This window comes from Lepidochelys kempii, chromosome 4 (genome assembly GCF_965140265.1).
Source record: "Lepidochelys kempii isolate rLepKem1 chromosome 4, rLepKem1.hap2, whole genome shotgun sequence".
Taxonomy (NCBI): Eukaryota; Metazoa; Chordata; order Testudines; family Cheloniidae; genus Lepidochelys; species Lepidochelys kempii.
The window spans coordinates 105,696,867-105,718,808 of record NC_133259.1 but is presented as its reverse complement, the minus strand read 5'-3'; the positions used below and the strand labels follow the sequence as shown (position 1 = coordinate 105,718,808).

General features: G+C 40.8%; 1 protein-coding gene across 2 annotated transcripts; it reads left to right on the top strand.

Annotated features, from left to right (window-relative positions):
• The first annotated feature begins 2,199 nt into the window (after positions 1–2,199).
• ZCCHC4 (zinc finger CCHC-type containing 4) lies at positions 2,200–21,942 on the top strand. 2 transcript variants are annotated; one of them, XM_073342365.1, is made up of 13 exons: positions 2,200–2,386; positions 2,869–2,987; positions 4,393–4,475; positions 5,344–5,619; positions 8,396–8,476; positions 8,782–8,854; positions 12,027–12,177; positions 12,687–12,787; positions 16,140–16,261; positions 16,483–16,558; positions 17,105–17,156; positions 18,004–18,148; positions 20,876–21,942. In XM_073342365.1, the coding sequence occupies exons 1-13, from the start codon at positions 2,248–2,250 to the stop codon at positions 21,015–21,017; spliced, it is 1,560 nt and encodes a 519-aa protein (XP_073198466.1). In that variant the 5' UTR covers positions 2,200–2,247; the 3' UTR covers positions 21,018–21,942. The 2 variants fall into 2 exon arrangements, with proteins under 2 accessions (XP_073198466.1, XP_073198468.1); XM_073342367.1 differs by lacking the exon at positions 17,105–17,156 and having other exon boundaries at positions 20,876–20,966.

The following is a 21,942-nucleotide window of genomic DNA, read 5'->3' as shown; positions in this document are numbered from 1 at the left end:
TTGAGCATTGGCCTGCTAAACCCAGGGTTGTGAGTTCAATCCTTGAGGGGGCCATTTAGGGATCTGGGGCAGAAATTGGGGATTGGTCCTGCTTTGAGCAGGAGGTTGGACTAGATGACCTTCTGAGGTCCCTTCCAACCCTGATATTCTATGATTCTAAGAGAGTAGGATTTTCCACATCCCTTTTTTCTTTGCTGTTTTAGTGGAGGGTGACGCCTTGTTTTAAATTTCTGGGGTGTGTGTGTATATGTATGTAACATTTGAGAAGGAGCAGAGGTCCTATGGAGTCACAAGGACTGCACTTTTACCACAGGGAGAGATGCTTTTCACCCCCTAGTTTCAGAACCAGTACTACTTAAAGAAGCCACTGTCACCGTCAGAAGGGCATTCTGTGGTAGCTGATTTCTATATTTATCTGACAGTGAATAACCTCCACCTGGCACCTGAGACACCAGCTGGGTTTTCTTATATCTATGACTTGTAACAAAGGTTGTGGGGGCTAAATTCTGCTCTGTGTGACATCTGTGCAACTCCCGTATATTCAGTGGGGTTGTATAAATGAGCACTCAGTAAGAATTTTGATTGAGAAGGAATAGAATGCAGTTCATCCACTCTCAGCTATATTGATTCTGTAGGTGAAATAGGCATCCACAGCAGTAAAAACTTGTTTGTGACTGAAATTGGAAAACAACGCTTGTGCAAAGGGATCAGCTGCACACGTAAACTTTCCTGTGCTGAAGTCAAATTTCAGAGTAGGCCCACCGTGAGGCCTACCTGTGCAAAACCACCCTTTCTGTCTGTGTAAGTCAATGTGTATGAAAAATATCAATTTAAAAGGTAACTTTTTAAAGTATAAACACATGAAAATATGGATGTCGCACTTCAAGAGCAGTGATACAGAAAAATCGGATAAAACCTACTAAAATACAGTTCCAGTTCAAATGGTTCCTGTTGCAGTCTAAGGAGTAGACTTCCCCTACTTTTGAAAAGCCTGTTTTGAGTGTGGCAAATGATGAGAGTTGTGAGAATGTTACGAATTATACCTGAGAGGACACGCACACAACTGCTGCGAATTATACCTGGTAGGAAACGCAGACAAATGCTGCGAATTATACCTGATAGGTCATGCACAGTTCAAATCTAGGCTGAGGCACATAAACGAAGTCCACAACTGCAGAGTTCCCAAAAGACACTAAGTTTATTATGCTGAAACGTAGTGCCCCCCTGCTAACCAGGAGGGGACCCCGAATACAGATTATACAAAGGTTATATACTTTTTAGCAAAGCATGTTGCCCTTGTGCAGCGGAAACCTTAGCCAATAAACAAACCCTTTTCTTATCTACCACCTATCCCTGCTTGGTGCATTCCTCATGCTAAACTAGTATGTTAATTACACAGCATGGTCCTAAAGCCATGCATCAGTAACTTTTATTATCAGGATTCATAGATTCATAGAAGGTTAGGGTTGGAAGGGACCTCAGGAGGTCATCTAGTCCAATCCCCTGCTTGAAGCAGGACCAATCCCCAATTTTTGCTCCAGATCCCTAAACGGCCCCCTCAAGGATTGAACTCACAACCCTGGGTTTAGCAGGCCAATGCTCAAACCACTGAGCTATCCCTTCCCCCCCCCCCCCCCCAAGGATGGGAGACCTCACATCAAAGGCCAGGAGATAGGGAGTTTAGGGACTGACAAAGAACAGATACTGGGAGTCAAGGCAGGCTGGAGACAAGGAGGAGGATTTTCACAGGAATGCAGTAGCTAGGGAACAGGCCTCCTGGTGCATGATGTGCTTGTTTTTGGACAATGGTGGGCCCCAAACCAAAATGGAGTCACATGTGCTAAGTTTTCCTTGACAAGAACCAAGGCGCAGCTCCTGCAGAACAAGAAAACCCAGAGCTAATGGGACTCCTTCAGCTCTCCCCACCTCCAGCAAGGAGATCATGTTTTTAAAAGATGTGCGAGAATAAAATTTCAAAATGGGGCCTGGGCTGGGCAGGTGCAGCCGCAGCTCTCTGTGCGGATGGGGGCGAGGGGAGGGACAGAAGTGAGGAAAACGCTTAATGTTTGTCATTTAACTAGGGCTGCAAATCCCAGGTGCTACTCAGCTGGGGCGGGCGCTCCTCCGGCCACGGGGTGGCGCTGCAGCCGGCGCACGCAGCGTGGGGTTTGCATGGTGTTCTCTCGTCCGCAGGACTCATCACCACCCGATGCTGGCGGCGGGCGCTGAGGCTGCCGGGACGGTGGCATGGCAGCTTCCGCGGAGCGGGGGTTGGCGATTGACATGGGGGATGCGGCGGCCGGAAGCGAGAGGACTCTGCGGGGCTCGGGGGTGGCGGTGGTGCTGGGGCAGGAGGCCGGCCGGCCCGCTCCTTGCTGCCCGCACGGTGAGTCGCGGGGTAGCGCTGTCCTGAGCCCGGCCAGTGGGACGGAGCCCGGGAGGGGAGCAGGGGGGAGCCAAAGGGCTGGGGAGGAGGGGAGCGGGGGGAGGGATGTCAGGGGAGGGGAAGGGAAGGTGGGGCTGGTTGGAGGGGAGCAGGGGGGAGCCAAAGGGCTGGGGAGGAGGGGAGCGGGGGGAGGGATGTCAGGGGAGGGGAGGGGAAGGGAAGGTGGGGCTGAGGACAATGGTGGCTGGTTGGAGGGGAGCAGAGGCCAGCGGAGATTGATGGGGAGGGAACTCGGGACGGGAAGGGGCTGGAGAGAATGGGGGCGAGTTGTAGCAGAGGGGACGTAGGCAGGTTCGGGGAGGGATGGCCATAGATATATCTCAAATCTAATTCTATAATCCCTTATAGCTGGTGTTGTAGCAAATGCAAAAATTGCATTTTTTTCTTTTAAAGGTACTGATCTCAGCACATTTCTTCTTTAGGTCCTACTCTTCTGTTTGTAAAGGTTAGCCAAGGAAAAGAAGAGGGAAGAAGATTTTATGCTTGTTCAGCATGTAGAGATAGGAAAGACTGCAATTTTTTTCAGTGGGAAAATGAAAAGGTAAGAAAATACTATTTAAGATATGGTTAATGTTTTTTTTTCCTGTGTGTGTGTATATGTATATGTATGTGTGTGTGTGTGTATATATATATATATTTGAACTGAAGATTTCTTTTATCTGAGAAGCAATAATATTTACTATTTCTAAAGTTCCAGCTGTTGGACAAAGAGAATGGGCTAAATGGTGAAATATCCCTGCAGCTCTGGAGATCCAGTTTCAAATAGGATTTGCTTTCAAAGGAAGTACAGCTGAGGTTAAATGTCACTCTGTGTGAATATTACAAAACACAATACAGTTCCTTGCACCCTTTCCTGATTTGTATGTCTTTGCTCAGACAATTTAAAAATAATGTTAACTTAGGATTGATGAGCATTGGTGGAGCTCGGAGGGAATAGCTTGCCACAGTATCTTCCCACTGGGCTTAGTGTTATCATTTCTTCACATTCATGAGTGTGTAACTTATCTCTTTTTCCAATACTATTCTCAACATGTCTGCATGATTCAAATTGGATCTTAAAACTCACTTCTTGGGGGATGATATTAGCATGGACGTTTATCAATCCGATTCTTAAGCCTTTCACCATTTGGTCTGTTGTTCAAACCCAGCTGTTTGGAAGTGATGAAAAGTTGTCTAACTTGAAAACTGTGTGAGATGGCTATTCGCTGGATTGTGTGGAGTGAAGTGGTGTTGCCAGTGGATAGACGTGTCCATACAGGAATTATACATACTTTAGGTTCCTTGGTTCCTAGTCCATTAAACTTCACAGCCTTCCATTGTGTCCTTTAAATAAACTAGTTTTGTCGCTTCTTTATAGATGTTTTGCAGCTGCATTAAAAAGGTTAAATAAAATCTGACAGGAAGTGTGAATTTCTTATAGGAATAAAATAAATATTTTTAAAATACTTGGGGAGGGTCAGTCATACCTTCAGGACAGCTACAAGGCCTTGATCCTCCACCTATTGAAGCCAATGGCAAAATTCTCATTGTCCTCGGTGGCAGGACCAGGTTTATACTCCGTAAGGGGATTAGAATCTCATTTAAGACTGTGGCATCCTTTAACAGTGGGTAAATCCTTCTCTCACTCCACTGCAACAGAACATTTTTGATTTCCCACTCCTGGTTTTATTATTGTAGAAGGATGAAAAGAAGGGAATCTATCCTTTCATAGGCTGTTTGAATTTTTTCAGGGAATCACCTTTCCAGTATGTTGAATGCTGCCATGATCTCTGCAGGGATTGTGGGAATTCTTCTGAGTAGTAGGATCTTTTGCAGGGATAGTCAGATGCTGAAATAGAAATGTTAGGTCTTCTGGGAATCCATACTTTTTTTTCAACAGAGAAGTGTGAACTTTTCGTATAGCATAGTTAGTTTCACATCTTTGTTTACATTTTCTATATCTACAGGTGTTAGAAGGTAGACTTTCAGCACGAGAAGGAGTTAATAGAAGTTGTCAACCCTCTTTGTCACACAGACAGAACGTGGAAAGGTATTGTTACTATGTGCATTTTCATTACTAAATATGAGCATGTAGATAGTTTAGGTACATCATATGTACTGATCATCCCTCCATTATGCTGATTAAAAATATGAAAAATTACAGACAAGATTTGGGAAAATAAGAACCAATAAACTATGAAGATAAAATTACATGAAAAGTTTCCTTAAATTGTGATCTCTTCAGGGCAGGGACTGTATCTTTGTATGAGTGGACAATGCCTAGCACATCGTGGGTGCTAAGGTAATAAAAATAATGTAGGTCAGCAGTAGTAGGAGTTCAAATCAAGTAGTGAATGCAGTTGGAAAATAATATAAAAATGAAAGCCAATTACTCGACTAAGTGAGCTGGATAGCACAAAAGAAATGTACACTACTGAATATTTCATAAAGGTCTTGCTATCATCCTACTCCAGAGTTTGTAGAAGAAGTTTTTGCCCCAGTCCAAGGGTATTGCTGACCGTGTTGCTGTTAGAAGTCTGGAGGGGGCCCAATTTCTTCAGTTACTACGGTCATTTGAACCTTTAGCACCAAAGGAACAGGCTTCTACCACTTAAGTTAAAGGAGTAGCTGATTAGCTGGTAGCAGGAATAGGCTCTTCTCTATGTATACCAATCTCTGTTGAGATTCACAACACAGTTAGCCCCCATGCTACACCCTTTTCTTGTCAAGTAAGGCTTTTCCCAAGCATGCTGTTGAACATTTTTTTTTTCCTAACCATTAATTGATTGAGGTTCAGTACCTTTGAAATAGTGCTACTGTATTGTTTAAACTTTTATAAAATACTTGGACTAATTTCATACCTTCATTCAATAGTTTGTTTTCTAAAATTGGTTCCTCATTTTATCTTGTATTTGAAGGTTTAAGCAGTTTGGTCTATTGCCATTATCAAAAAGGAAATTTTGTCAAGAATGCCAGCAGTTGCTATTGCCAATGGAGTGGGGAAAACACTCTGGCCATCAAATACTGAGTGATCTCTCCATTGCCCATTTACAAAGGCCCAGTCAACTTTTGTGTCCACTGAAGAATAAGAAGACAAATGCACAGTATTTGTTTGCAGATAGAAGCTGTCAGTTTCTGCTGGACCTTATTATTGCTCTAGGATTCAAAAGAGTGCTTTGTGTTGGCACACCAAGGTATGTTAGTGAGCATCAATATGTCTTGCAAGAAATTCTTGTTACCAAGCCCTGGTCTACACTACAGGTTAGGTCGAATTTAGCTGCATTAGGTCGATTTTAAAAATGACTGCGTCCACACAACCAACCCCGTTCCGTCGACCTAAAGGGCTCTTAAAATTGACTTCTGAACTCCTCCCCGATGAGGGGAGTAGCGCTAAAATCGACCTTGCTGGGTCGAATTTGGGGTAGTGCGGATGCAAATCGATGATATTGGCCTCCAGGAGCTATCCCAGAGTGCTCCATTGTGACTGCTCTGGACAGTACTTTGAACTCTGGTGCACTAGCATGTACACAGGAAAACCCCCAGAAACTTTTTAATTTCATTTCCTGTTTGGTCAGCGTGGCGAACTCAGGAGCACAGGTGACCATGCAGTCTCCCCAGAACTGTAGAGCGTAGAATGTTTCTATGCTCCCCCTATCATCTCCGTCCGTGAGGTTATCGCAGATTAGAAGGCAAAAAAACCACACTCACGATGACGTTTTCCGAGCTCATGCAGTCCTCCCGCACTGATAGGGCACACCTTAATGCATGGAGGCATTCGGTGGCAGAGGCCAGGAAAGAATTAAGTGAGAACGAAGAGCAGAGGCAGGACGCGATGCTGAGGCTAATGGGGGAGCAAACGGACACGATGAAGCATCTGTTGGAGTTGCAGGAAAGCCAACAAGAGCACAGACCCCCGCTGCATCCACTCTATAACCACCTACCCTCCTCCCCATGTTCCATAGCCTCCTCACCCAGACGCCCAAGAACTGGGGAGAGGGAGGCTCCGGGCACCCAGCCACTCCACTCCAGAGGATGGCCCAAGCAACAGAAGGCTGTCATTCAAACAGTTTGATTTTTAGTGTGGCTACAATAAGCAATGTGGCCTTGTCCTTCCCTCCTCTCCCATCCCACCAAGGCTACCTTGTCCGTTATCTCATATTTTTTTTAATTAATAAAGAAAGAATACATGGTTTCAAAACAATAATTACTTTATTTCGAGATGGGGGGGGTGGTTGTCTTACAGGGAATTAAAATCAACAAAGGGGGTGAGTTTGCAGCAAGGAGAAACACAGCTGTCACACTGAAGCCTGACCAGTCATGAAACTGGTTTTCAAAGCCTCTCTGATGTGCAGCAGCGCGCCTTGCTGTGCTCTTCTAATTGCCCTGGTGTCTGGCTGCTCAAAATCGGACGAGAGGCGATTCGCCTCAACCTCCCACTCTGCCATAAACGTTTCCCCCTTACTCTCACAGATATTATGGAGCACACAGCAAGCGGCAATAACAATGGGAATATTGGTTGCGCTGAAGTCTGACCTAGTCAGCAAACAGCACCAACGAGCTTTTAAATGTCCAAAGGCACATTCTACCACCATTCTGCACTTGCTCAGCCTATAGTTGAACTGTCTCTTACTACTGTCCAGGCTTCATGAGCCATGGGAGCAAGGGGTAGGCTGGGGTAGGTGCGACCGCGCGGTGCTGCTGGCTGGGAGAGCAGCCTGAGGGAGAGGCCTCCAGCTCACATAATATTCCAGGCAGGACTGAATCTCCATGAGACAAAACTTAAAGAAGAGAATGACCTGGAGTCTCTGACTCCCATTCGGTGCTCTAAGAGGAGGATAGCCATGTATGTCCAGGCGCCCCTGATCGACCTCACCGAGGTCTGCCAGGAGCACCCAGGAGATGTACGTTGGCTATCAGTCCTACTGCACCATCTGCCGCAAAGGCAAGGAGCTGCTGCTGTGTAGCAATGCAGTACCTGCCAGCAGTACCCGGGAGATGTACGGTGACGGTGAGCTGAGTGGGCTCCATGTTTGCCATGGTATGGCGTCTTCACGGGTAACCCAGGAAAAAAGGCACGAAATGATTGTCTGCCGTTCCTTTCACGGAGGGAGCGAAGGAGGGAGGGGGGGCCTGACGACATGTACCCAAAACTGCCCGCGACAATTTTTTTGCCCCATCAGGCATTGGGAGCTTAACCCAGAATTCCAATGGGCAGTGGAGACTGTGGGATAGCTACCCAAAGTGCACCGCTCTGTAAGTTGATGCTAGCCACGAGTAGTGAGGAAGCACTCTGCCCACTTAATGTGCTTAGTATGGACATACGCAGTCAACTGTATAAAATTGGTTTCTAAAAATTGACTTCTATAAAATCGACCTAATTTTGTAGTATAGACAAGACCTAATTTGCTTAGTCCTTTTTCTTACGTGATTCAGTATCTAGCAGAAGGGTTCTCTCCCTCTGTATGTGATATTAAAGTGCCTTCATGAGCTCTGGTTTGAGGTACTTGGTATTGCCAAAGCAGCTCATGAAGATCTTATGAAGATACAGGAAGGGAAGGCCTTATAAATATTATAGTGAAGTACCAACAGTCTTCTTTCATTAGAAAGTAGAATTTTGCTGTCTTCCATGGTAGTGGCACTGAAGTGCACTGGATTTCTCCTTGACACAAGAAGCCTCTCTTTATTTAAAAAAAAAAAAAAAAAAGTATTGAGAATTCTGTTGGGCTCAACAATCTCCACTGCTTTATAATCTCTAATATCGTGTTTCAGGTAATGGGATGTTTTTTTCTAACTTTAAATAGTAGTGAAACTGAAAGATTGATAACTTGAATTTGGGAGATTTCAGTGTGATTTCATCTGAAAAATAAGCTGTTTTCTTTGGAAAACTATTGGTCATTCTTTGTCTAGTTAACTATTTTCTGAAGCACTCATGATATGATACGTTAAACTGCTTTGCTTTAATTACCTCAGGCTTCATGAGTTGATCCGATTAAAAGCATCACGAGAACAGGAGTCCAGTGTTAAAAGCCTTCTGCTAGATATTGATTTCAGGTAGGTTTTGTTAAGTGTCTGTCTGTATGGGGAACATATACAAACTATTTTTTCTGTGTGGTTTATTTCATTTTTAATTTTTGCCATCTGTTCTTTTTTTCCCCTAGCCAGGATCCATGTGGTATACTTGTTTTCCAACTAGCTCAATGATTGGCCAATATAAGTACTTGTCCTCTGCACTCAGCCTGTCAAGATATTTTGTAATTAACCAGTCATGGCCCTGTGCTCACAAGTTTTCACCCTAAATCTTGTTACTAACATACAGGAATTTATGTTTTCTATTACATTCAAAACTTATTTTACAGGTATTCACAGTTTTATACAGAGGAAGACTTCTGCCACTATAATATGTTTAACCATTATTTCTTTGGTGGAGAGGTAAGGGCCAGTCAAATTCCCTGAATGTTTTCTCAAAGCTGTGTATGTTGTTCATGTAGAACTTTGTCCATATTACCGATATGGTCAAACATATTATAAAATAGTTACCATAATGTAATGCCCAGCAAACTCTACTTTAGATCAAAGAATAGCAGTGTCAATTTCTTCAGTAACTTATACCATTATATCCAAGGACATCACTGCCTATTTTAACTAGTGCTACTTAAATATTTTTAGTTACTTTTACTTTAAATACTTTTTAGTTATTTTGTATTAAAGAGAGAGAGTTTCAGTACAAGTTATTTTCTTACATAAGAAAGAAAGCATCTCAAATGGACAATATTGAGGAATGCAGCAGAGTTAGGAATATGCTGGATTAGAATGGTGGCCCATTAGTCCAGTATCTTGTCTTGACAGTGGCCAAAGCCAGATCCTTCAGAGGAGGGTGTCAGAAGTCCTATAATGGACAATAATCCATCCACAGGAAAATTTCCTCCTCAATCCCAGATCGTTAGTAGTTGGCGCTCTGTTAGCTGGTGTACTCAGTGATCAAGTTCTGCTGTATCTTATTTTTCTGTTTATACTAGCTTGAAGTGAGGATCCACTCTGAGAAGTGACTTGGAGAAAAAAAGGCCCCACCCTTCTCAGCAGATTACTCCCTTTGTGTCTTCAGAATCCTATCTGCTGGCTACTGCTTTTTACTCCAGTTAGTCTTGCAGATCCAACACAGTGAAGAGGGAACAAGCTTCCCACTTGTGAATCACTAGTAGAATTTATTATTGAAGTCCCACTGAAGACCGTGGGGTTACACTGGTCCACTGAGGGCAGGATTTACTACAAGTGTTCAAGATCGAAATATCTCAGCTTGACTGTCTGAAATGAGGACAAATATGTAATGTTGACAGTTAGCAAAAACATCTTTTTACTGGTATACTGATCACTTTGGGTCTGGAAATCATTGAAAAGAAACATGCAACCCCACAATGCCATATTTATAGTCACTTTCCAGAGTGGAACCATACTGTAATATAACCTACAAATTTGAGATTGTTTCTGACAATACCTTCATCCAAGTAATTTTACACAATAAATGTTAGTCTCCTCTGGAGCCATTGTTATTGTAGATACCAGTTTATAATAATATATCTGTAGCAGTGCCCTTTAGTTTGGTTTCACTTAGGATTCATATTTTTGCATCATAAACCATAGCTTTTAACGTTGACTCAAAAATAATAAAGAAAAATAACGTTCATGAGTGAAACTAGCTATTTGAGGTTTCAGGCCCATAATAAACTTTCCTTGCCTTCTTGGTTCAAATCCAATCCTTTATCATTCTATTAAAGTATTACTGTGTCTCACTTTAAAAAAAAAAGAAAAAGGAAAAAAAAGTGAATTAGGGATAGTTACACCCCATTGTAGTTTAATTTTTTAACTTATGGGAAGTCTCAAATGATTGGCACTATAGAAGTGTATACATAATAGTATAATAAATTATTTGAGGCTATCGAACCACTGCACTTTTATGAATAGAAGTTGTTATAAAGATTTCCCCCCACCCCCTCCACCAGACAGAGTTGGACATGGTTCATAGGGGAAGGAACAGTACATGATTGTGTAGGATGTTGTTAGGGGGCTTATTCCTTCACCCACTTACTTCCCTGGTCCTTCTCGCATGAACAGAGAGCAACAATACCCGAAGTCCAAAGGTGCAAACAATTTGATGTTTATTGGGGTGAACTTCCAGCAAGCATGATTCTAGTTTCCTTCCTTAGTATCCTCCTTCCCAGCTCTGACACCACAGAGCCTTACACCTGTGTCCCTGTTCCCATTCCTACCCTTAGCCAAACATGATTTCAACTTCCTTACTCCCATTCCCTGTTCCCATTTCCCCCTTTAGCAAAACATGATTGCAATTTCCTTTCCCCCATTCCCTGTTCCCATCTCCCACACCCTTCCTCATTGACTACAGATTATATAGTAAAACTTGAGTTCTGCTTAGCTATACCTTAACCAATCATTTTCCTGAAATTTAACTAACCAATCCTAACATATCGTAACATGATTATGTAACCAATTATATCCCACCACCTTAATTAGTTTACACCCAGCAAAATTAATTATACAGCAGACAGGAACAATCACAGAACCAGACAGAGATTATACAGACAAACAATAGCAAAGTGGGAACTATAATGACAAGACAATACAGAAGTGAGGATTTCACATCCCAGCTATTGATAAGTGAGTTCTTGCCAGACAGGATGCTATCAAACTAAGTTTCCTTTTACATTTTCTAGGTGCTTCCCTTTCTCTGGAAGTGATAGGAACTATCAGGACAGGATTGTATTCCTAACAGCCCAATAGCACCTTATTTCAATGTGACTAGTTTGGAATGTGAGGATGTGACCATTCACTTCCCTGTTTATGGCTGCCTCTGCTGCTTAGCCAAAGGCCTTAGCTAAGAACAGGGCCTCAGACTGTCACAGTAAGAGAAGGCCCTTACACCAGCAGACAGTGATTTTGATTCTTTATTTTATACCTCTAGAACTAGCCAACTGATAAGAATACACCTAAATTCTTAGAGTATAGGCCTTTACAGACAGACCTGAATATCTATATCCTAACAGATGTTAGTAGAATACTAATCTAGATGTGAAAGGCTATCAGTGGAAATCCAGCTCCAAAATGGAATGTTGGTTTCTGAAAAGTAATAGATTTGGTAATGATATGGAATGAACTGGTGAATTTATCCTAATTCCTAGTGGGGTAGCTATTCTCCATCTGCATTCATAATTTGCACTAATTGCCAGCCAAGGGAAAAGAGCAGATATTGAATTGGCATTGAGATTGAGCTACTCTCTCGCTCCTAGCAGCCTCCATCTCTCCAGGTCAGGGTTAGGACCCAATAAGAAGGGCAGTGTTAGGAAGCTCGAGCTGTTGCTATCCTTACTATATCTAGCCTATGAAATATAAAGGACTCATTTTCAGTGTTGTTAATCTATCAGTTTTTACAAACACTAAATTCACTAAAAAAAATTAAAATGCAATACACATTTTCAGACTTCTAAAAGGAAACTGCACACTTATAAAAAACACATTTTTTAATAATGCCCAATGCTGTCCTTAAACTTTTTGAGCTCATTTTCTGGAAAGTAACCTATATCTCCTGCAGGCTGCACATGAAATCTGTAGAAAATTCTTGCATCAAGAGAAAGGTGAAGGAGTCATATTGGTGACTGACCCCCCATTTGGAGGTTTGGTGGAGCCCTTGGCTTTTAGTTTCAAAAAGCTGATTGCAACATGGAGAGAGATTCAAGAGGAAGGTATGTGTTACAAGCAAATAAGATGATGGAGTTAATAACTTCATCACCCCGTAATAATAAACTACTGTTTAAAATGGTACCTGACTCTTGAGTTGATGCACACAAATTTTCATTCTAGTTTCTAAAGATGTAAGACCAATATGCTAAATTTAAATGTATGTTTTAACTAATGGTTGAGGTGCTCTTGACTAATGTCTTGACATTGCAACAAATCACTTTCTTTATACAAAGTTTCATTTTCTTTTCTTTTTTTAATTTCTTCTATGTTTGTTTTGTGGATAAGACATTAAATCAATGTCACTTACACCTGTCCTTGGTTGTTGTCCAGGTGGAAGCTAACTACCCATAGTGGTCTGGCTAACATTCTGCCCTCTTAACGGAATTGGTTCCGTTTGAGCTATTCTCACACACACAACTGCTTTGGGTGCATAAATATTAGTACATTTTCATGCAGTTCATTCTGCTTTCCTTATTTAACAAAAAATATATCTGAATCTTTTTATTATTAGATCACAGTAGCAAAGAGTTGCCCATTTTTTGGATATTTCCATACTTCTTTGAGTCTCGCATTCTTGAGTTTTTCCCAAGCTTCAGTATGATGGATTACCAGGTATGACCAAATCTAATTAATGCTCTTAATTTACCCTACATATATTAGAAATTAAAATGGGCTGGACTGTAGATAATCAAAATACTTCTGTGCAAAAGGCAATTTGTCTTCAACTTCATGCCTTACTGTGCAGCAGAGCAAACACCACATCTGTCAAGTTATTTCTTAACCTGATACATATATTCCACATTTATATTGGTGATCTCTCAGATAAACTGTGGAGCACTGTGATGCCTTCATCAAGCTCCTTTGACACTTCAGCAGCCCGCTATCCACTAATCCTTCTCACTTGAGATGCTTTTAATATAACAAAGCTTTGGGCTTGCCCACATGGGGTCATTCAGGAAAGTTAATCATTAACTAAGGGTATGTTTATATTTAAAATGCTACAGCAGCACCATTGCAGGACTTCAGCGTAGACACTCATTAAAGTGATGGGCCAGGTTCTCCTGTCACTGTAGTTAATCCACCTCCCCAAGAAATGTTAGCTAGGTCAACAGAACAATTCTTCCATCAACCCAGCTATGTTTCTCAAAGGTGGATTTTTCAGATCCTTGAGAGATGTAAGTTTTCAGCATAAACCAGCCATACGGTCTGAATTTAAAGTGGATTAGTTAAACTGCATTAAACCTCTGTGTGGACATTCTCATTTAGAATTAAAGTGGCCTTAATTCGGTTTAATTTACTTAATTTCCAAAGTGAATATGGCTGCTTTAATTCTGAATGAGTGTGTCCGCACAGGGATTTAATGCAGTATAGCTACTCCATTTTAAATTCCCACCTTTAGTTAATTTGGATTAATATTTCTATGGGCTGATCTACACTACAGACCTCTATTAGTATAACTGTGTCACTCGGGGGTGTGGAAAAATCCACACTCTTGAGCAACATAGTTATACCCACCTAACACACACACCCCTCCCCCCGTGTAGACAGTGCTGTGTGGGAGAGCTTTTTCCGCCAACATAGCTACTGCTTCTCAGAGAGGTAGATTAACTGTGCTGTTGACTTAGTGAAGGGGTGGGCAAACTTTTTGGCCCAAGGGCCACATCTAGGTATGTAAATTGTATGGCGGGCCATAAACATTCACAAAATTGGGGATTGGGGTGTGGGAGGGGGTGAAGGCTCTGGTGTGGAGCCAGAAATGAGGAGTTCAGGGTGTGGGAGGGGACTCCGGGCTGGGGCAGGGGGTTGGGGTGCAGGGTCCAGCTGGGAGTGCAGGCTCTGGAGTTGGGCTGGGGATGAGGGGTTGGGGGTGCAGGAGGGTGCTCCAGGCTGGGACCAAGGGGTTTGGAGGGTGAGGGGGGGATCAAGGCTGGGGCAGGGGTGCAGGCTCTGGGCAGCTCTTACCTCAAGCAGCTCCTGGAAGCAGCAGCATGTCCTCCCTCTGGCTCCTCGCAGAGGCATGGCCAAGCGGCTCTGTGCACTGTCCCATCCGCAGGTGCCGCCCCTGCAGTGCCCATTGGCTGCGGTTCCCAGCCAATGGGAGCTGCGGGAGCCATGCTTGGGGCGGGAGCAGCGTGTGGAGCCCCCTGGCTGCCCCTACATGTAGGAGCCAGAGGGGGGACAAGCTGCTACTTCCAGGAGCCGTGTGGAGCAGAGCAAACCCCTGACCCCGATCCCTGGCTGGAGTGCCAGAGCGGGACAAGCCCCGGACCCTGCTCACCAGCAGGAGCTCGAGGGCTAGATTAAAATGTCTGGAGGGCCGGATGTAGCCCCCAGGCTGTAGTTTGCCCACCCCTTCCCTAAGTCAATGTGAGAGAGCTTTCCCATCAGCTTAGTTAATCCACCTCCCCGAGACTATTTGGTGTCTACAGTGGCTCAACTCCATCAGTGCAGCTGCATGAATGCAGCACTTTAAGTGTATACTTACCCTGAATATCCCTTTGTAGACAAGCTCTTTGAGTTACTCAAACAGCTCTCTTAAATAAATAAGACCCAAACAGTTTTCTTTTCCTAAACGTGGAATTTCTCTTACCCATTGGGCCAGTGAAGTTTTATAACTTTAAATCCTGGACCAATGAAAAGCTGAAGGTCTGTTTCTCACAACCCATCAGGGCTAGAAATGGGATCTGTATACCACTGCAAACATTCTTTTTGCAAATGCTTGTTCGAAGCGTCAGGGATAAAGCAATGAAATGGTTTTGGCTCCATGAGTGGATAGATGTAATTTGTAAAATTGTTTGAGTGTTGTACTATATCAAAGGATTTGTATCTGTGAGGTCAATTGTGTTAATATATTTCTAACAGACATCCATACAAAACATCTTTCCTTGTGAAACAAATGTTTTTATATTCTGTACTAAAATTGGTGAACTATGCGTATCCGTTTTTTATACCATTGTGTAAAATGACTTGGGTGTCCTAACAATATTACATTTCTATTGTACTCATCACTATATCATCTGAGTACATGACACTACTGATACATACAATTAAAGCTAGGAAGGTAGAACTCGCCTTACTTATTCAATTAAGCCAGTTTCCTAGTAACAAGGGCTGGTGTTTGCTTCTGCATTGAGTTATGACATGGTGGTTTGGGGAAATGCTTATTTAAATAAACCATGCAGCACGTTTTTAAGATAGAAAAATTCATTCTGAGCTTCATCTCTTGTGAAAGTCTGATGCGTGATTGCGGTCTATTATTGTGAAATTCTGACACTGACTGCTGAGAGCCCAAGACAAGCAATAGTAAATAGTTTCCAACCTGTCTTAACTTCAGTTCAATGGCCTGAGGAAAGAAGGGAATATTTTTAAACGCTGTATATGTTTATATTGGAAACAGGTTTACATTTTTGGCTCTGTAATTTTGGTAGTGTCCAAGGTGACAGTTTCTACAGCAAGGTACCAGTTTCCAGCACTAGGCTCAGAAATAGTAATTGTAATTAAAACTTTTTTATGTGGGATGAGAAATGCTTTTTAGCCTGTGAACTTTCATGCTGCCAGGCTGAGCAAACTGGATGCAGTTTTCATTTAAGTAATGGATTATTTTAACAAAGGAGATATATCTCTTTCCTCCGCAGCAACTGTAAAATAACCTTACCCAGCGCAAAAGTGTAATAAAAAGGGAAGATGCACTAGGTTAAGTGATAGGAACCCTGAGTCACCCCCAGTAGTCTAATCACACTAATTAATAATGATGACCTAATATCTGCTCTAGAGTTTATAATTTAATTTTGCTATTTTGTTTGCACTGGGGATGGAGTCTAACTCATAGAAACATGAACCTCTTGGAGGGTGTAGAAAGGGAGTAAACATGCTAAATGCCATTGTCACTTTTTAGCATAGTACTTGGGAGGAAGTTTAGAGGTTTTTTTAATTAATTTGTTCTTCCTATGCCTTCATTTTCTAGGTAGACTATGATAATCATGCACTTTATAAACATGGAAAGACAGGCCGTAAACAGTCTCCTGTTCGTATTTTCACCAACATTTCCCCAAGTATGATAGTACTTCCTGTGGAAGAGGGTTACAGGTAAAGTATAAACGGATTTGCTTACAGTGTATGCGCAAGTGACTCCAGCCAGTATTTTAAAAAAAACAAAAAACAAATTGATTATTCCATAGCTTGATAGTGAGATTTTAAATTTACCAAACTAAATTTGCATTCCTTGTGCAACTTTTTGTTGAGTTGATCCATTGATAAGGTTCTCTGAGCAAACAGCAGACCAATACTTTTGTAACTGCTTGTTTCAGGTTTTGCTCTGTGTGTCAGCGATATGTTAGTTCAGGGAACCAGCACTGTGAGATCTGCAATTCATGTACATCAAAAGTAAGTCCCTCTTTCTGGAAAGGAATTTTAGCACTTGTAAAGTGATGTATTTGCATACTTTTGTTATAAACCCATCCTGATATTGACAGTATATCTTTCGTGGGATATGGGAGGCTTTCTGTTGATTTGGGCTATTGATCAGGTCCTGTGGGATTTTCTGTCTCCTTTTTCTGATTGATTTTGGGTTGGAAGGAGGACACCAGAAGTTTACACATTTGCCCTTCACCCTCATGACCCCATTAATCAAAAGCATGCTTCCATGTACCATTTTTCCTGTGTTTGGAAAGGTGGAAAAATATGCTATCCTTTAAGGCACATCAGTTCTGCTAACAGCTGCCAAAGGATGCTCAAGATCTGTGTTTTCAGGGTATCTGTATATGCCAACTATGTACATGCATGTGCCATATTTTTGAAATATTTCAGTGATGTATGCCAGGAAGACTGGGAGTACAGTACAGTTTAAAATTATAGTACATATTTCATTAGTAATGTTTGAAAATATTTGTGTTTAAAATTAACAAATTACTTACAAAATCTATTTCATAGGATGGAAGGCGATGGAAACATTGCTTTCTTTGCAAAAAATGCGTAAAGCCCTGTAAGTACAGAAAATATTTTTCTAAGTAATACAAGTACATTTACTATATAAGTTATAGTCCAAAGAAGTCAAAACAAAAACTAGAAATGAAAATAGTAAACTATAAAAGACACAATGATTCCTTGCAAAAATACCAAACCAAAAAAACCAACTTCCATAGACAGCCCCCAAAATTCAGCTTGTCTGAGTGGATTTCAGCTGCACAAAAACATTTTTGTTGTTGAATCAAGGCACAGTAGATTCCTTCTGTATTAGTTATAGAAGAACTTAAATAGTCTGATTCCTGTATATTGTAGAATCATGAAAAAATTCTTACATAGATTTCTCAGCTGAATTCTATAAACATATATAAATGGTTCTTAACCTAGTCCCCTCTCCCTGCCAGGTGTTTTATCATTTCAGATACATGAAAGCAGCTCAGCAACTCTCATTTGGAGCTGTCTGTGCATACATAGGACTAGTTTATCAATTCAGAGCCAAAGCTTCTTGGTTACTTTAACTACTGTATCATATTTCCAAGATTAAGACTGTCATCCCTGTGATGAGCTTAGTACTATAGTACTTAGTACTATAGTACTACTACATCAGAACAGTTTTATCAATTTATTGGATTTACTAAAAGAAAAGCAATGAATTAATGGGGAAGTCCCTAGTTCCTTTTTTCTTTTCTCCCAGCACATTTAGTGAAAACAAAAAAATGGCTGGTGAAATAGAAACTAAACGTAAACCTTAAAATACCTTTTTAAATTGCAAGCAATCTGTAAACTTCTTGATGTTAGAATCATGTTTCAATTTTAATATATTTTTGTGAGTCTTTTCAAAATCATAAATCCCTGTTATTTTTCAGCTTGGATTCACTGCAACACTTGCAATCGCTGTGCTCTTCAAGGTCACACTTGTGAGAGTGCTAAAGCTGTCTGCTTTATTTGTAGTGGAGCAGGTCACAAACGCAGCACCTGTCCTAATCTTTCTGTGACTGAAAGAGCTGGCAAGTAAGTTTGACACTGCACCTCTCAATTGTGGGACGTGACTATTATTTCATGAAAATGATTTGATAGAAGTAGGGAAACAGTTGTTCAGTAACCTCAAATTGTCTGTGATAATGAATAAATTGAGGAAGTTCTGAGAGTTTTTTCATTTCACATGCTGTTTGCTGCCTGCATCCTTTGTGACTTTGGCCAAGTCATTTAATCTCTGTTTCAGCTTTGTCTATAAAAAGGAGATACGACTACTTCAAGTGTTTGTCCACATGGATTGCCTCATGGATTTGGGGTCATATTTTGGCCAACAGTGTCCATTGGGACTGCACATGCACCCTGTCCTTGAGCCCCTCACTCAATCTATTTAACTTTTGTGGGGAATTTGAGAGAGACTCTGCCTGTTTTGATAAAGTGCCGGGTTTTAAAGAAGCTTAGGAGACCCATGATTGGCTGAGCCAGACTTAGCTGTCTACACTTTAACATGAGGGTATAATTCCCAGCTCAAGGAGACATACTTGCACTAACTCTGATTGAGCTAGTGTGCTAAAAATATATGCCCATTGGAGGTGCTAGGCAAGTACTTGGCACATCTAGCTGCTCACAGTGCCTCAGCTTCATTTTATTTTTAGTGTGCTAGCGTGATCAGAGTTAGCATATGTCTCCTCAAGCTGGGACTCGCACCCCCAGCTAACGTGTAGATGTGACTTTAAAAGAGACAGGAGCTTCTTTCTAGAGCGCTTCAGAGTCTCTCACTTGAAGCACTCTAATGAAAACAATTTTAAATAGATGTGTTTGGCCTTTCGTGGGTGTGTTTTGAAAAAAGATCTGCATGTTGAGCATATTCCAGGCACATACCCCTCTCTAAGGTAATAAAGGCACTTTAATATGTCCATTATTGAATGGCCTCACAGACCAGACAAGTTTCTAAGTCTGGAAACTTAGACTCAGTCATAGTCACTGCCTTAACACCAAGGTAACTATTAAAAATGGGGGGAAAGATTTTAATTTGTCAACAAGCTTAACTAGCTACTAAATAACTAACACTAGGTAGAACTAAACAATAAGAGAAGATACAGAAGTGGTTCTCAAACTTTTGTACTGGTGACCCCTTTCACGTAGCAAGCCTCTGAGTACGAACCTCCCCGCCCCCTTATAAATTAAAAAACGCGTTTTTGTATATTTAACACCATTATAAATGCTGGAGTCAAAGCAGGGCTTGGGGTGGAGGCTGACAGCTTGCGACCCCCTGAGGGGTCCTGACCCCCAGTTTGAGAACCCCTGAGATAGAGCTACAAGGACACTTGCGTTCCATCTTACTGTCAGGGGTGGTAAGAAGGAACTGAATAGCAGTTGGGACTGTGTTGCTTTTATGCATTTGAGTGAGGGACTCTCATTGGATGGTTCCATGGTCATCAGTTGGCCAAAAGAGTGATTTTGTGGACATGGGGTTCCTATTCACCTAGAGATGTTTTGTCCACATGGGTCCCGCTCTAAGAACCACAATTACTGTAAGGTTTTAGTTTTTTGAGTTTAAATCCATTATTTTTTGTCCAAAGCAGAGCAACCAAGATGACCATAATAAGATCATGCAGTTACTGAAGTTTAGTAAGGCATGTGCACTTATTAGTGGATGATGTAGTGTTTTAACCTTTCCTTTTTATAGGTGAGATGGCAGAAATTGTGGCTCTATGAGTAGATGCCTCTGTATATACAGTCCAAAAACTATATTAGCGTTTTGTGTCCATACTACATCAGCTCAGGTGTAATTTGCTATCTAATATCAATGCAAGGCTTAGCTGAACATTTCTGTTTTCCAATCATTCTAATTATGGATAATATATAGCCAAAATGTAGGGGAAATCCTCATTCATAATTTTTTCCAAAAATATTTTTCCTCAAAGAAGTAAAATCTACATGAAAATAAGTGTGACCTTGCTTTTCCATGAAACTTTGCATGCCGGCAGGTTTTGGTGAGATCAAAGACCTATATCTTATTGAAATACTGTATTTCTTACAGACCACTGTTTATTATTATTCTCCACATGTTTCTAGTGCATTGAATTGTTGGATTAACATGGGCTTCCTTTGCTAGTTAATGTAAACACCTGCAAATGTATGCAATTGTTAGTACAAAGATTGTGTAGTTTTTAGTTGATAGCATGTTGGATGCCCATGACAGATGGAAAAGAATCCACTTGTTAATTATTTAGGTTTTCATTCCTGTATTCTGTGCAGATTATTATGTTTGTTAAACATTGTGTACTTTTTTCAATAGTAAAGTGAGCAGAGAAGTTCAGTATTGAACATGCAGTGTCAACAATTGCCATGTTTTATATTTGATCTGTGATTATATACACACACACACACACACACACACACTTTTAAATGTTTATAAGCATTTGGATCTAAAATTATACGACTGAGTAAAGATTTATATATATATATATATATATATATATATATATATATATATATAGTGCAAAATAAATGTGATCCTGTGTCAGTGTTCAAGTTAAAGTGGATAAACTTATCCCTGGGGAGATTAATTAGACTCTCACAAATCCAATTTCAAAGCAAATGTTCCTTTTAATAGCTGTTTTTGTGATAATACTTCTGAGTTTTTGCTCATGAACAGTCCAGTCTTTTAACTTGTATTTATGTATTTGTATACGACAATGTATAATTCCCTGTACTTTGATAGCATGTAGTAATGGGTTTGTCTATCTTTTTTTTTTCCAGAGCTGACAGAAATCACAGGCTAAAAAAGAACAAGAAGATAAAAATGGATATCGTTAAAAGATCATATGTGAAGCATGCTACATTCTCAAGGAAAAAAATAAAGAACAAGAAAAAGAAAAACAAAAACACTCTTGCCTGTTAATCTCCAGTTACCTAAAACTGTGAATGATTTTACAGCCAACTTTTGCTTCCATTTTCTGTAAATGTTTAATATGATCTTTCAGATAAAATCTGGTTGAATTAAAAATTACTACTTGTAATTGGCAGTAGGACAAAACTGCTATACAAGCTGCTCTTTCAATTTGTGTACATTTTCAAATGCAAAATAGAAATCGGTGTATATACATTGTAAACCATGTCTGTGCTAAAATAAAAAGTGGAATAATATTACACAGGATGATTTAAGTTAAAGGGACAGGGATTTTAATAGCTTTCAGTTATCTTGGTATTGACCTTTATACAATAACACATACATTTTCATCCTTTTTTACAAACATTTTCACCCAAATCTTACTCTCTCAACGCCGTCCAATGTGGCCATCTGTCTAACAGATATCAAGTCATCCTTTTGTTATTTATCTTGTGGTATGTTGATTGTCTCACCCGCAGTAATGGAGACCAGTGCTTTATAATTTCTAGATAACTATAGATGTATGTAGTTTTTAAATTTTAGCCACAGTGGACACATTGTAGACAACAAAAATTCAGAGGATGTTCTCCAGCTGTTACAATATTTTTAGGATTTTAGTGATAAACTTAACAATAGATTTATAGATTCTAAGGTGAGGGACCATTGTGATCTTCTAGCCTGACCGCTATAGCCTGTGCTATAGAACTTCCCCAAAACAATTCCTAGACAAGTGCCCCTTGTTATAATATTTTTAAATCAGGGATTTTTAAAAATAGCTAAACTTAAATGTGTAACCTCATTTACTAGTGGTGATGAGTCTGCAGTTCAAGGAAACTCATACAAATTATTCTTGATTCTGTGCTAGACATGAATATAACAAATTCAGAGGAAAATGAAATGAGAAATGCAGTGGAAATAAACTCTTTTTATAACTGTA